General features: G+C 36.5%; 1 protein-coding gene and 1 long non-coding RNA gene across 4 annotated transcripts in view; one reads left to right on the top strand and one right to left on the bottom strand.

The window, feature by feature from the left end:
* Window positions 1-15,711, bottom strand: part of LOC311069640 — a 51,342-nt gene that overhangs the window by 3,736 nt on the left and 31,895 nt on the right. The window contains exon 1 of one of the 2 annotated variants that reach the window (XR_014603543.1): window positions 5,245-5,534. The exons of the other annotated variant lie outside the window; for it this stretch is intronic. This is a non-coding gene — a long non-coding RNA (uncharacterized lncRNA). Of the gene's footprint in view, window positions 1-5,244; window positions 5,535-15,711 lie in introns of those variants that run through there. 2 annotated transcript variants of the gene reach the window in all.
* Window positions 1-15,711, top strand: part of anapc1 (anaphase promoting complex subunit 1) — a 68,200-nt gene that overhangs the window by 34,221 nt on the left and 18,268 nt on the right. For both annotated transcript variants that reach the window (XM_084092935.1, XM_084092934.1), the window contains exons 27-34: window positions 2,720-2,838; window positions 3,702-3,973; window positions 6,092-6,326; window positions 6,457-6,548; window positions 10,144-10,278; window positions 10,848-10,930; window positions 11,786-11,864; window positions 13,718-13,792. In XM_084092935.1, the coding sequence (XP_083949061.1) occupies window positions 2,720-2,838; window positions 3,702-3,973; window positions 6,092-6,326; window positions 6,457-6,548; window positions 10,144-10,278; window positions 10,848-10,930; window positions 11,786-11,864; window positions 13,718-13,792 (1,090 nt within the window). The remainder of the gene's footprint in view (window positions 1-2,719; window positions 2,839-3,701; window positions 3,974-6,091; window positions 6,327-6,456; window positions 6,549-10,143; window positions 10,279-10,847; window positions 10,931-11,785; window positions 11,865-13,717; window positions 13,793-15,711) is intronic.

The raw sequence follows: 15,711 nt of genomic DNA, 5'->3' as shown, positions 1-15,711 counted from the left end.
AAAAGATCTGTACAGAACAACCAAGTAAAGAAAGAAAACACAAATGCCTTTAAATGTGCCCTGGAAGTGTATATCATTACCCTGGAAATCCAGAGTTCTCGCGAGAGCACAAATTGAATTTGCTCAGCGAGTTTACTCTGGCGTCGAGTAATGATGCTCATTAAATATGCCTTTGTATCCGAGCTGCACCAATCACATCGGGTTATCTGATATAGGCGGGCCAGAGGCGAGCTAAACACCATTCAAACAAGCATCATTAGTAAACATTGCAAGATGGCTATGGATGAACACCAGTTGTTTGAAACGGCTTTGGCCGCTACAATGAACGAGTTAGACTTGGCTTTTTATCTAAAAGAGGAACAGAAGACGGCGCTCGAATCCTTCCTTTGCAAGAAGGACGTTTTTGCTGTTTTGCCGACCGGATACGGCAAGAGTCTAATCTCCCAGTTAGCTCCGCTGGTAGCTAAGCGTATGGGGCTTGTTGTGATTGGTCGTAGTGTTATCCAATTGCGTGCAGTGAGATTTTCAAATGCATGCTTGGTGCCGCCCCTCGAGCTGGCCGATCTTCATTAGTCGATGCCAGACCATTAATCTTTCAGATTTAGGTCTGGATTTCCAGGCTAGTATATCATCGCTGTCAGGTGGAACCCTTGTATTTTTGTATAACCGTGTATACACGCTACTTTTCAGGAAATGGAAAAAAAAGACTGTTTTTTTTTTTTTTTTTTTATTAAACACGGTTACATTCAAGGTTTTTAGAGTTAAAATTCAAAGTCAGGCACTTGAATGTGCCAATATATTATTAACATTTTACCGAAATCAAGTTCAGATGAAGGTACAAGGTTATAGACCAGCAAATTTCTGACATGTTTTGTCCGTCGTTAGAATGGCAACCACCACTTGCTACCTTCACACCAATCAGTTCAGGTCACCCTCAATGCCTCAATATATATACTAATAGGTGTCCACCTTTGTATGAAAGTGTCCACTTTCAGTTGGAGTTGGGCAGTCATATGTTCCATTCTATATATAGATATAAGTTTTTCTTTCCATTGACTCATTTTTGGTGGGTGTTGTATTGCAATTTAAAACATATCTCAGAAAGCTACAAAATGAGCTCTAAACAAAACAGGATTTATTTAGTAAAATCATACATATTCATTTATCATTGAACAAAAACTTTCAAAGTTAATTGGATAAGCAAATTAACAGATTATTATAAGGCCTCCTACATCCTTTTATCATTTATGTACACTTTCTGGTTCATCTTTATCCACATTGTTTTTCCTCAACATTCCATAATATATCCACCTGACATATGTAAATATTTTTTAAATTGGAAACATTTTATTTGACTCCCTAGACTCTTCCCAGGCCTACCAACCTTAACTACAGAAAGAAGCATTATTCACAAGTTGTTTTTCACAGCATTTGCAGATTAAAACTTGAAACATGAGAGAGAGACAAAAAAGAGATAAAAGGGACAATATATCTGAGTCTTCTACCAAGAGTGCGATGGAAGGAGGGGTCCTGTGCTCGGTAGTTATCTGAGGCCTTGCATTTGAGTGCCTCATATAACTTACAACATCTCCATACTTAACAGTCAAAACCGAACCCTTACATGTATGCCATAACCTCCTTTTGGCAGCGACCTGCTTGAAACCTTCAGTTCATCCTTACATTCTTAAGTTAAAGTCCCCCTGTAGTCAATAATTTTTACCCCTTAAAACTCATCTTTGATCACCAAAATGTAAACGTTTTTTCCTTTAAAAAATTTCTTTATGCCTTAAAATAGCTTGAATGTAACTCTTGCCTCATTTAGTATATGCGGTTCTATGAATATGCAAATTAGCCCCGCCTCCACTCACTCACTCAGCTCAGAGATCCACTCGTTGACGATCACACGTTGATCTGATTAGTTACAAGGTAGTTTGTAACGTCAGAAACACCAGCGATTTCAAACCGCATTTTTAAAACTTTGGTTCACTGCAGTTTTAAGGAGAAAATACTCAACAATGGTGTCAACTTATAAATTTGTACATTCATCAAGCAGGTTTGTCTAAAGCGTATTAAAAACACCACATAGACACATAAACTCAGGGGGACTTTAACATTCTTTAGAAGGAATTACTTTGTCCTCCTCCTCAAATCCCTCAGTCAAAAGCATCATATATTGAGTAACATTAAAGGTGGAGTATCTATTTTTAGTACATGCAATAAAAAAATGTGATTTACGCACACACATATGTATACATGTCCAAAACAAAATGGATTAAAAGTAACTCATGTAAGATTGTACTCATGTAATTGATTGAATACCCATAGGAAAATAATGTGTATCTTACACCATTTAGAACCGTTCTGGCTTTGACTTCCATGTGCACTACTTTGCTCCTCAAATACATGAAACATCAGCCTTTATATAAACTATATACCGTGTTTATTGAGTAAAGAAAATGCTGTACTTATTCAAAGAAACAGTTCTTCATTTATCCTTGCATTACAAACATGCAGGTTTTACGAGGTTGTACAGACAGTTTGAGGATTCAATGGAGTTACGAGGTTTTGCAAAGCCCACAGACAGACTTAAAAGGGTGACCAATGGTAATGATTTATGGAAAAAAGAAAAATGACAAAATATAGAGATACAGGGTTTCTGCCAAACAGTGACGTTATGGAAATCTTAAAAAATTCATCATTGCTCTTATTTTTGTTGCAGACTGCTACAGCTGTGCCAACGCACCATGTCTCTTCCGGTGGGCCGAGGACTCTTCACACTCTTCTCATACCACCCTGTGCCAACCGAACCACTCCCTGTGCCCAAACTCAACCTGACTGGTACTCTCATAAACCACCACTCATGCTTTGAAGTTTTCTAATGAATACTTTTACAGCTCTAGCAAAACAGTTTTTAAGAGCCCTGTTGAATTTCGTTGTCAGTATCTGTGCCCAGAAGATGCAAACATCCGACCCTTCCCACCACAGCGTTATATCTTTCACTCTATCTTCAACGATTTCATGTCAGTTAAAGAGAAAATGTTTTCTCAGGACCCTTAGTGGTATTCTTCATATGTAGATTTTTGGGTAGACTTTTCCAATTTGCACTACCCAGACCTCCAACGCTCTGTTAACCACTCTCAAAAATATATTTAGGCCTAATTTAAGACATATATTTGAATTGCATATCAATTTTTCATCCATTTGGATTTTAACATTAACAAACTGTAAAACTTGAAATGCATATTGGTCAAATCAAACGGGTAAGATTTTTGCAAAAAACTATTTGCATGTATTAGAATTTTTTGTATATAATCATATTTTCAAAATGCATTTATTCAGTTGTGGAGCAAGCAATATTAATTTAGTTAAAATATATGAGACTGAAACAAATTGGATTAATTGATGATATTGATGAGTGCTATAACAGAAATCTTACCCGTTTCATTTATGTATGACTGACACATATGCATCACATTAAGATTATTAGTTTGATTACGTTAAAACTATGTAAAGCAAATGAATGGAAACTGCTTGAGGGTGTCATTTTATAAGAAACCTCTTCCTCTGCAATTTACTAGCTACTTGCTACTCACTTTCCCCCTGTAAAATGCACCATTTTTGATGTGTTATCTTTGTTAAACCCAGGAAGCCATGCAGTGTCTCAGTAACTAAACTCCCCTCTTGTTTGTCTTCTCCACCAGGCCGTGCTCCTCCCAGGAACACCATGGTGGACTTGAACAGCGGTAACATCGATGTGCCACCCAATATGACCAGCTGGCCCAGCTTTCATAATGGAGTGGCGGCTGGTCTTAAGATCGCCCCTGCTTCCCAGGTGGAATCTGCCTGGATTGCCTACAACAAACCCAAAAGTGCTGACCTGGCTAACGAGTACGCTGGCTTCCTCATGGCCCTGGGCCTCAATGGCCACCTCACCAAACTAGCAACACTTAACATCCATGACTACCTCACCAAGGTCAGTTACAGCCTCAGATGGGATAATGATTATATCGTTAATGAAAACGCAATGAGTTGGCGAATGGCGAACTCAGCGAATGGGCAACAGGACCAATGCCACTCTCTAGGGTCAAGCGTTATTTTAGTATTAAACTATTATTGTTTTTATAAATAATAGCTTTATATATATATATATATATATATATATAAGGGCATTTTTTCATCTAATATATATATATATATATATATTTTTATTATTTAATAAATTTAAGATGTCTTTTTGCAGTTTTTGCCTTTTATTAGGATAGGATATTAGCTAGACCAAAAGTGAGGTGGGAGAGAGAGGGGGGACGCGATCGGGAAAGGTCCACGAGTCGGGACTCGAACTCGGGTCGCCTGAAGCACAACAGCGCTACATGTCGGTGCACTTGCCCACGAGGCTATCGGCGCCGTAATATAAAATATAATTTTATTTATTTCAGCTATATTTCAATTAACAAAAATGTAAGCTTTAGTTTAATTTTTCAGTATTTGTAAGGGGTGGTTTAAACCTTTTCTAATCCGCTTGATAGGGCATGTAAACACTTGATCGGATTGAAAACCAAAACTGGAACTTTTTGTGCTCGTCGTCTCCTAATAAGGACCAGAAATAGATGAATATAAAGTCTCCTTTTTAAAACAAAGAAAAAAGCTGTGGTAGAAGATAGGTTAGTATAACATCGGAAAACTCAGTATTTTCGTGCAGTGTGCGCACGTCATTTAAAATCAATTCCGATTTGAAGTTTGTTACATATAACCCAGTCACTTTATTTAGCGTTCATGTAAGCAGTATGTTCGGATTCATCAATCGGAATGATTTCATTCCTGTTGAAACAAAAGGCGTCCATGTAAACTTAGCTATTATCTCGTAATTAATTTGCATCTTAAATAATTTGCATATTGTCCACCCACACATTTCAGATTGGTCCTAAGTTTTTTTTGTAATAAACAACTGCAAATGTAACACAAAATCTACTGAGACCACCTGTAAGACATCCGCAGATGTTCCCCAAAGATAACCCAGATAATGTATCCCGTACAGCATGTGACGAATCCAAACATTCATGTGTAGCTAACAGTATGATTCACCTTAGATTACATGAGTCACCTGTGCTTATCTATAATGGAGATCTATGTGGGAATCAGGAGTTGCGGGCGAAGTTAACTCTAGTGGTTATTCAGAAGAACAAAACCAGACCAATTTAGCATAATGGCTTTCAATTGAATTGAAGAAGTTATTAAAAAAGTTACCTTTTGCTTAATGAGAATTGGACACTCTGTGATGAAGTAGTCTTGAAGTGGGCTGCACTTTATTGAGCTTCTTTTAAAGGCCAAGATGGCATCTCTCCCGATAATGGACCTAAAGATCGTCAAGGCTCTTCCTGAAAACCAAAGATCTCTTCTTCCTCTTCCTCCTCCCCTAATTCTCTTATCTCGCCATTCTTAGCATTGGAGCTGTCAGGTTTGCATGTTTTCTGGGGTTTTTGCTCTCATCCTGTTGTTTTTCTCACATGAAAGTCAAACGTAGAGCTGAGTTTCATTCTGACAGTTCACAGGGCAGTAACGTGTGCTGCTCTCTCATTTCCAGTCAGGCCAGGCTTTGTTGATACTTTCTGTGGTCGCCGAGCATATCTGTAATCTATAAGCTATATCGAGCCTATAGCTAGTTTGGTGTTTTCACTGCCCGCTCTCACACACAGATCTGCGGCCAGGCTTTCTAGACTCTGATAGTACTCCTGCCTATTTTACAAGAATCTGGCAGAAAAACATCCTGTTTTACTTCATGCACATGTAAAAATGAATGAACGAGAGAGATTTTAATGAATGAATAAAGTGTTAATGTCAGTCCCACGATTGCATAGCTCACTGCAAGTTCATTCTTTACTTGATTGGAGAGAGTTGATGGCTTAAAATGGTGCTCTTTCGGTTTTGGAACAAAGTGTTTCCAGATATACATGCATACATCCATACATTCATTTTATTTTATTATATTTATTATATATTAATAATAAATAAAATATATATTATTATAATTTTGGCTATATTATAACATATGAACATATTATGACATGGTTCTATCTTGTCTCCTCTGACTCAGGGTCACGAAATGACAAGTATCGGGCTGTTGCTGGGTGTTTCTGCTGCTAAACTGGGCACCATGGACATGTCCATCACTCGTCTGCTAAGCATCCACATCCCCGCACTGCTGCCGCCCACCTCCACTGAGCTCGACGTGCCTCACAGTGTGCAAGTGGCCGCTGTGGTTGGCATTGGTCTGGTTTATCAGGGCACCGGTCATCGGCACAATGCAGAGGTGTTGCTGGCAGAGATCGGTTAGTATGCGTGTTCAGGGTTTGGCATGAAATAAAATGAGCTGCTGTTCTCATTTGTGCCCATTCAAGATTGAATATAAAGTTAATTGTTTTATATCTGAGACCGTAACAGCTGTGTGTCATTCCCAAGGACGTCCACCTGGTCCTGAGATGGAGTACTGTACGGATAGGGAGTCGTACTCTTTAGCAGCGGGACTGGCGCTTGGTATGGTCTGCCTTGGGGTGAGTGTGTTTCCAAAGCATTTTCTGAATGTTATCTTGTTCCTTGAATGCTCAGCAACAACAGAAACAAAAAAATCCCTGAATTATCCATTTTCCCCAAATAAAATGAACGCAAAGTATCATTATTGTCTTCGATCATGTGCAGTGTGTACATACCAATGTGTGTTTCTGAAAAGTCAAAGTCAAATTTGTTGTAATTTTAAGCGCATTGCATGGCAGTGGATAAAAACAAAACGCAGTTCCTTCAGGAAACAACAGTGACGCATGTAGTAGACAGTTGGTGCGTCCCAATTCATGTACTTGTGCATTATTCTATGCCGTTTTGTAGTATAAATAGTGCAAGTAGTGTGTTAACACTGAAAATTCCAAAAAGAAAACATGCACTTTAAATACCTGGATGATGCACTTTATTAACCCCCCCAAAAAAAACTAATTGTGGAATGTTGGACACTTCATTCACTCAACCGTTGCTGCTTTAATTACGTTACGGAGAGGGAGGAGTTATCAGACTCTGATGTTGAATGAAAAAACAACCTTGTAAAGTTCATACACTACACATGAGTATTGTGTACATAGTGTACAAGTGTATAGTGCGTCATTTGGGACGGAACTAGTCACAAGGACTAAAAAAAGTCAACAGTAAATATTGACAATAAATACAGACAATAGTACAAAGAGTAAAAACAGAATTGACAGTTAAATAAGCAGGTAATATATACATAGTGTAGCAGCAGTGGGATATGTTTGACTTTGTAAGAACTAAGTAAATAATTATATATGTAAGGAATAACGACAGGCCGTTGAATTATTAGAAAAATAATGCACACCCGAGGTGGTAATGCGGTCACGACGCGAAGCGGAGTGGCCGTTACACCTCGGGTGTGCATTATTTTTCTAATAATTCAACGGCCTGAAGTCAATTATTCCGCTTATACTACAGTTACCACACCTCGAAACATTGTTCAGATTATGTATTTCAAGATGTTTGTAAAGTTTTTGTCATTAAAACGCTCTTGTATGTAGGACTAATTTCTTACGCATCTAATCCCATGCCTCCGTTGCTAATTCCAAAACGTCATTTTAGAGTTAGTAACGGAGGTTTGAGCCACTGATAGCAGACTAATGCTGGGCACACACGACTAGCTGACACATTCTCTGACTGTTTTCATCGCAGCATATTTTAAACACCGACTCTGAACACAGACTGAATGCGCTGAACACGCGTTTGGACATGATCAGTCATAAGAATCAAATAACATTCATAACCGGCCTTAAAGTGTGTCCCCGGCTTTATGCAGTTATTAATGCAGTTATTAGAGAGAGATGTGCAATAATGAGACAGAAAAGCATGTGCGCCGTCAATATTATTATTTATTTATTAATTCAATTCGTTTTAATTAATTCGTTCATTCTTTTGTTTCTATTATTGACAGATGACAGTAGACTAGCCAAATAAATGAAACACAAAGCCCTTTTAACAAGTAGGCCTATCAATAATTATTTATTTGTTAAATTATCTGCAATAAAAATCCGTGCTGCAGGACTATCCATTTATTTAGCCTATATTCAGTTTAATTTTCTATTGATTATATAGGACTATATACTTTATTTATTAAAATTAAACTGCATGTTTCCATTGATTGTGAAGCTAGACATTGAAAATTGCAGATCAAGCGCATGGGGCTAAATGTTTTTTCTTGTTATGAATTGTATCCTATTTTCCGTTATTACAGTTGACTACGCGAAGTGATATGGAACTGTAATGCGGTCGAGACCTGCCTGGAACTACTTTAGCCGTGCGTTTCCCTGAAAATAATGCACACCTTAGAACGTTCGTCAACCAATCAGATTCAAGCATTCAACGGCCCTGTAGTATATATATATATATATATATATATATATATATATATATATATATATATATATATATATATATATATATATATATATATATATATATCTCAAGTTATTACTGTTATTAAGTAAATAGAACATATACTGTGCAGTATTGCACATAACTTATGTATTAGAAAAGATGTTATGTTAGAGTGACGTTATTGATGCGCCTTTGTTTGGTAGAACAGCCTTAAGGCTTGTTCACACCAATAACGATAACTATATTAGCGACCACACAAGTGGACAATATCGTTCTGTTTATTTCCACTTTAAGCAGGATAGATTCTGATTGGCTGATCGCTCATCAGCTGGAAAAAAAAAACAGTTCTGAAAGTGATTCCAATGATGTTGTTTCTCTGTGCCGTTATCATTATAGTTGTGGTGTGGACTTTGCTATTCTGTTATATTTAGAACGAGTTTTAAGAACTATATCTGGGAGATGCACCATACTAAATTTCTCTGCCGATACCATTTGATTTTCTTAAGGAAAAAAAATCCCTCCCAACTAATGCTTTAAACTATGTAGTGAACCCTCTCATTTGGTACAATACTTTAATATTAGAGGTTACAATTAACAACAGAGCCCAAACTATTATATTCAAATGTTTATTTTCAGATATTATAATTACACTCATATAAAAACTGAAATATTTGTATACAACTCAGTTGCACATAAGGTAATTTCATAACTTCATAAACACTAGTCTTCATGACAAATGTATTTAAACATACACTAACAGTAAATAATCTCCTCTCTAGTGTTTTTTTATTGCTAACTAACGAACAACTTTCCTGAGGTAAATGCAATGTTGCATATAGTTCACAAGCTGGTTTTTGACGTCTTTCTGCGGTTAAAACACAGATTGAGTGATTACATGAGTTATGATTCATTTTGGTAAGTTGTACACTATATCTTTCAACATACCTTTTAATATTCATGCATGTTTTTTCATGCTCTAACTTGTATTCAAGTGGAAGAAAAGAAAAGACTGCTGCTTGAACTGAGGCGATCTGTCACGTCACATTTAAGAGCGTCAAAACACCATTTATTGTGTGACTTTCGTAATAAAATGGACAGAATTTGAAAGCTGAGATATTGTTTCTTATCAGAAGTAACAAAGCTCTTTGCGATTATTGGATGGGAAGCACTACAAATAATGTTTGGTGTCGGGAAAATCCACGGAGCTGGCGGCTCTGGCTTGAACTACGGGTGATTCATAGGGTCCAACAAAACCTGCTTTTATGTCGCTATTTTTTTACTGTTAATGCGTTGTTGTCATGTTAACTTCGACAGCCTGAAATTCAACACAAGATATTTTCTTCACACACAGTATTTGAGAGTAATACACAGAGTTTCAGTCTGACACATTTTTCAGCCCCCTTTTGATTATCATGATATAATCGGCCCTGATCATTGGCTGTTTTTAAACAAAGGCTGATGGCCGATGGTCAAAATAATTGCTTTTATCAGGTGATACAGATTATTGGCTGATACATCTGTGTAAACCTAATATCTGGTTATAGTTATTGTCCTTGGTGTGTGGAAGTACACTATTAAAGTGATGATGGAGTTAGTATTTATTAGAAAAAGCTTGCTAGCTCATTCAGCAAAAAAGCATGCAATGTGTGCATCTATGAGAGATGGGAAGCGGAGTTATTCCCACGCTCACCCAGTTGTTTGCTCTCTGCTTCCCTGCAGCACGGCAGTAACCTGATCGGGATGACCGACCTGAACGTGCCCGAGCAGCTCTATCAGTATATGGTAGGAGGCCATCGGCGCACTCATGCAGGCATCAACAGAGAGAAACACAAGTCTCCCAGCTATCAGATCAAGGTGGAGTCATGACATTACCATCAAAGAGCATGTATTCATCTGGAGCTTTATATGTGCTGAGAATGATGCCACACCTCTAATGTGGTCATGCTTAACAGTTTATATTATTGTATGAGAAAGGGAGGGAATGTGCTGTCAATACTATATTTATCTGGTGACGTCAAAGTAAACAATATGAATGCATACTTTATATTCATGCATCGTATTTATATATATTTATGCATAGATTATGCATGAAATTTAATTTAAATTGAGAAAACTGACAAAAAAAGGAAAGTAGACTTAAAATTGAATTAGATTAAAATAAATGTATATAAATTATCAAAGCATAGTATTTCATATTATTGGTGTGAATTACCCATAAGTATGTTTTCATGCTCACAAATTATGGGCTATTTCCAGCAAAAAATATTAATAATGTTTGAAATGCCATCTATTTATATTTTGCATGTTTCATTATATTTAATTAATAAATGTAAATTAATTGTGTTGTAGTATGCAGAACATACACTGCGTTATATAATAATATTCAAAAGGCAACACAGATTAAATGTAACTCTTTTCATTAGGAGGGTGACACTATCAATGTGGACGTGACCTGTCCTGGTGCGACTCTTGCTCTAGCCATGATTTACCTGAAGACAAATAATAGGTGAGTTTTATTTTTTTATTCACTTACTTTTGTTCCATTTGACCAAAGAACCACATCCTAAAATTAAGCATTAAGGTGAAATGTGTCATTTTTGTGCCACAAGCACAGTCTTATTTTAGCATTATTTATATACTATTATGATATTTATTAATATTGGCTTTTATTTTTATATTTTAATTTTAATGTTATTATTTTGTAATATCATAATTTAATGTCGTCATATTTATTAGTTTTTACTTTTAAACATATCTATATAGCTTTTTCAGTTTTGTTTTTTGTCTTTTATTATTTCAACTTAAACTTATTTTATTTGTTAATTAGTAACATTTCAAATTTTTCAGTTTTTTTTTTAAATTTCAGTTTTTCATCTAATATTTAAATTTTATTTCATCTTTATTTCAATTACCAAAAGTAATTTTTAGTAGTTTTAGTTAACTAAAAAACCACTCTAGCAGCAGCAAACATATAATGCAAATATATTATGATTTTACTGGCCCTTCTGCCCTCTTTTGTCTTCCATTGTTGAGCAAACAGATAGTCCCGCAGTATTGGTTGATCTAGAAGTTGTTGGGCCCCTCAAACATATAGAGCTAGAGTCACAGTGTTACTCTCTTCAGAAAGTCAACTTTCAAATTATAGTTGTCTCTGTGCAATAAACCAGGATAAAAAGGGTATTTTAAAATCCCCAAAATCACACACCTTGCCTTTAATTAAGTATAAAATGTAATGCTTTGTGTCTTTGTGTAAAAAAAGGCAGACATCTTCCTCGGTTCTTAAGAGCAGTGCAAGATTGAAGCTGGCTTCTTTTAGCTTGTCTTCTCTCTCACATTCACACCTGTCTCTGGACTCCTCCAGGTCTATAGCTGATTGGCTGAAAGCCCCAGACACCATGTTCCTGCTGGACTTCATCAAGCCTGAGTTTTTGCTGCTGAGGGTGAGAGAGCGTTACAGGGCCAACAGCCTCTGGGCTCACGGGGACTTGCACATTAACACCTCACGTTGGGTTCATTCACACTTTTTACCAAGGGTTCTCATGTTTTATGATGGTTTTTTAGGCCACATATGGGCTCATTTTAGCCCGCTGTGCTTGTTAACCGACAGGAATGTCACTTCCTTTCTGGCATTAACTGCTGCGAAACAGGGGAGTCTCAAGAGACGCCAGGTTATCCCAGTATATTTTTCTGTTGATATGAAAAATCGGGTACATTTAGCAATATAGCGGGTGAATTTTATATATGATGTATATTACGATGTTGTGAACTATAGGCCTTTCTCCACTGGCGTCCAAAGCTGTTTAAAGCGTTTCTAAGGATGCTGATTTTTAGAAGGCAGACTGAGATGGCGAATGGGAACATGGTTTGTGTAACATTAGCAATAGCAACACTTTATTAGCTGTTTGATTACGTAGTCAAGCCAAAGGTTAATCATATTAATTACCGTTATGTGTCCGACATTGTAGAGAGCAATACATAAAACGCATTACCTTTCTGATACATTGACTTGTAGACGAGCCTGTATAATTCGCTCTTCCACTTCTTCTGAATCAGTTCCTGGTTCGAACATATATGGCTGAATTAAACCAGTATTTCCACTGTGCAGCGTTACAGTAAAGTTGACCGAGTGGATCTCTGAGCTGGCGTGAGTGAGTGGAGGCAGGGCTAATTTGCATATTCATGGTTCCTCGTATACTGAATGAAGCCAAGGGCGTAGAGTTACATTCAAGCTATTTTAAGGCATGAAGAATTTTATTATTTTATTTCACAGGAAAAAATATTTAAATATGTAATTTTGGTGATCAAAGATGAGTTTTAAGGGATAAAATTATAGGACTTTAATGCTGCCTTCATAGACTTCCAAAAGGTAGTAATTTATGATGTCCTTCTTACCTTATTTTCTTACCGTACATTCTTTACTGAGAAGTCAATCCTATAATGCATTGTGAAAACAGCATCCCAGATGGTCATTTATACTGTAATGGTGTCAATAAAAATGATCTTATTATAAATGATTTGAGAAATGGTTTATCAACCTTATTTTTAACGTAAGAGCTGCTTAGTTATTTGTAACTTTGTGTCTGGCCTCACCCGCTTTCGGTTATTTTTAGCTGTACAAAACAGCTCATTAATGCTGCTTGATATCACAAACTGTTATTTCTTACCACATTGTTAATTATAAACACACGGATTTAGCACAAATAGTTTGACCATTTACTGCACTTTGTTATTATTGTTAATAATAATATAACTGCTAATGAATCGGAACTCTCGCACATTCACAAACATTTTTAAAGCTTGCCTCCACGTTGTAAAATTAGGTGGATACTCTTATTAAAATTCCTGCAAAACTCGCAAATATTTTTTGTTTTATTTTTGCATTGAAATGTGGAAAATATAAGTGAATTTGATTGAAAATATAAAAAAAATCAAGCCCAAAATCAAGTTTGACTTTTGGCCCCTTCATAATTAAAGGTTTGTGCACCTCTGCGCTAGACGGATGTCTTTGACCTTTGCGGTCGCATCTCGTGTCTAAGTTAAAAAAGGTATTTTTTCTTATTCCATTCTCACATTTTTAAATGCAAAACTGCTTTGTGTGATCAGCCCCTTAGAAGACATCTGGCAAGCTAGCTCACTAGGTTTTGAAACAGAGCCATACAGGATTTAACCAATAAACATGAATGCTTCTAAAGAAAGGGATGTACAAATATTTCCTTTTTGACAATTCAGCATAAAATGTTTATCCATTGCAAGCTCTTTGTGTTTAGTAGCTGTGTCTTTGTTCTCTCTACAGACGCTGGCCAGATGTCTTATCATGTGGGACGAGATCGTTCCCAATGCTGATTGGGTGACCAGTAATGTGCCTCAGGTATGTCAGAGCTCTAACAAATCCAACATTTGCGCTCTGTTTCCAACTAGTTTATCAAAAGAGGAAGCACATTTTTGCCTCAGGTCATGGTTTTACTTCCCCATTCCCTGTAAGTTCACAGGTTTGTCAAATATTTAGCAACGCTTGTGTTGTGAAAAGCGGAACTGTTTGGTCACTTCAGCCGTAATGGTGGTGAGCAGGTCATTGAGCAAGAGAGGAGGGAGGAGAGGAAGGTTATTGAGATGTTTCAAAGTGTGTCTTTTAATAATGAGGTACATTCACAGTGCTGCAGGTGTTCCAGTTTATCCAGTTTGTTTAGAATTGTATTCAATCTGCTTTAGGAAATCGACCAGAAGCCCTGCAGCCTGAACTCTGAGAGTGTTTTGTACAAAACTGGCTGTTTCTGTTAATCTAGTTGCTTTTATTTTCTTATTTTTGCATGTGTATGTGAAAAAGAAAATGCCGATCACAATTCAGTATTCAAATATTGATGACATCATCCCTGACGGTTCGTTTTTGGAATGTTGAATGCTGAACATTCTATTAATGCACGTCAATGGAAAATTGTTAACCTTAAATTCCTTAGTTACGTTTTCTTTCTTGAACATTTACGGAAACCACAAATGCATAAAACTTTAAATAAATACAAAACGTCTTCCATTTTACTGTTGCTGGCTTCTAGCATTGAGCTTACACATTATTTGTCATTGTTAGTGAATGGAGATGACGTGATGAGGCGCGTTTCCATTACAGATTTGCGCAAAACTTTTGCGATTTTTTTTCTTTTTCTAAATGTGGCCAAAAAACATTTGCAAAATGACGGCGTTTCCATTAACCGATGTTATGCTAAAACTACATTTTTTCCTCTCGCGATAAGTAAAATCATTCCAAAAACCATGGCAACGGACGTTGGTAGGATTATGTATATCCCAGCCAGTGCACTGGCCATTATTATTAATTGAAGGAGATGTATGCGTGTTTTCCAAGCATCAGTGGTAAGGAACGACCCTTATTATACTTGAGAGTGGCACATATGAGGTGTTTCTGGGTGTTTCTCCCTCATTTCTGCTTCGAGGTCTTGATTGTGGCATTTATTTGAGGTTTAGAATCCATTATTCCTGTAATTCTTTTGTCTTATATGAATTTAATAAAAAACTCGGTCTCGTATTCTGTCCAAACACACCGCATCATCTACGCCAGGTGACCTGTAAATGCGCAAAAACTGTTTCCATTGTAGTTTTGCGAAATATTCCTTTTTCGAATTGCCTGAAAAACCAACTAATGCGAGCGTAAAAACTTTTTTGCGATAAACAGGAGTTTTTGCGAAATTTACGCGTTTCCATTAAGCGTATTTCCAATTCGCAATTTCAATTTGCGCAATTTGAAGGGTAATGGAAATGCGGCTTCTGTCAGGCCCTTTTAAGGCGAGACACTACAGGTGAATAGGGTAATATTTTAAAATAATAGATATCACCATGAAACTTCCTCAGTTGATTACTTAAACAAGTATATATAAAAAATGTATTACAAGTTTTAGAAATTTGTATGTTTAATTATGCAAATTAGGCATTATCTCATTAAATATGCACGATTTTGCATATATTTTCGGTAGATAGATCTGAACATATGATAAAGCCACGTGCAAAATTCTTTTTTCATTTTGTTTACACACAAGATGAAAAAAAAAATTCAAGAGGGATTTCAGGATATATTCTTTCATTACCTAGGAAATCAAAATATACTGCCCATAGCCTTAAAAAATCGATTTTCGACATATTGTTTTGATTAAAATGTCACATAAATCAGGCCAGGAATGATTTATTAACAAATCCCTCTGAAAATATCTTCAGAATACTGCTAAGTGTATAACTGGAGAGTTTGGTGTACACAGGTGCTACATAGGCTGAGATGTTTGTACT

This window comes from Abramis brama (assembly GCF_963993115.1).
Source record: "Abramis brama genome assembly, chromosome: 19".
NCBI classification, from domain to species: domain Eukaryota; kingdom Metazoa; phylum Chordata; class Actinopteri; order Cypriniformes; family Leuciscidae; genus Abramis; species Abramis brama.
This window is presented reverse-complemented; position numbering and strand designations above follow the sequence as displayed.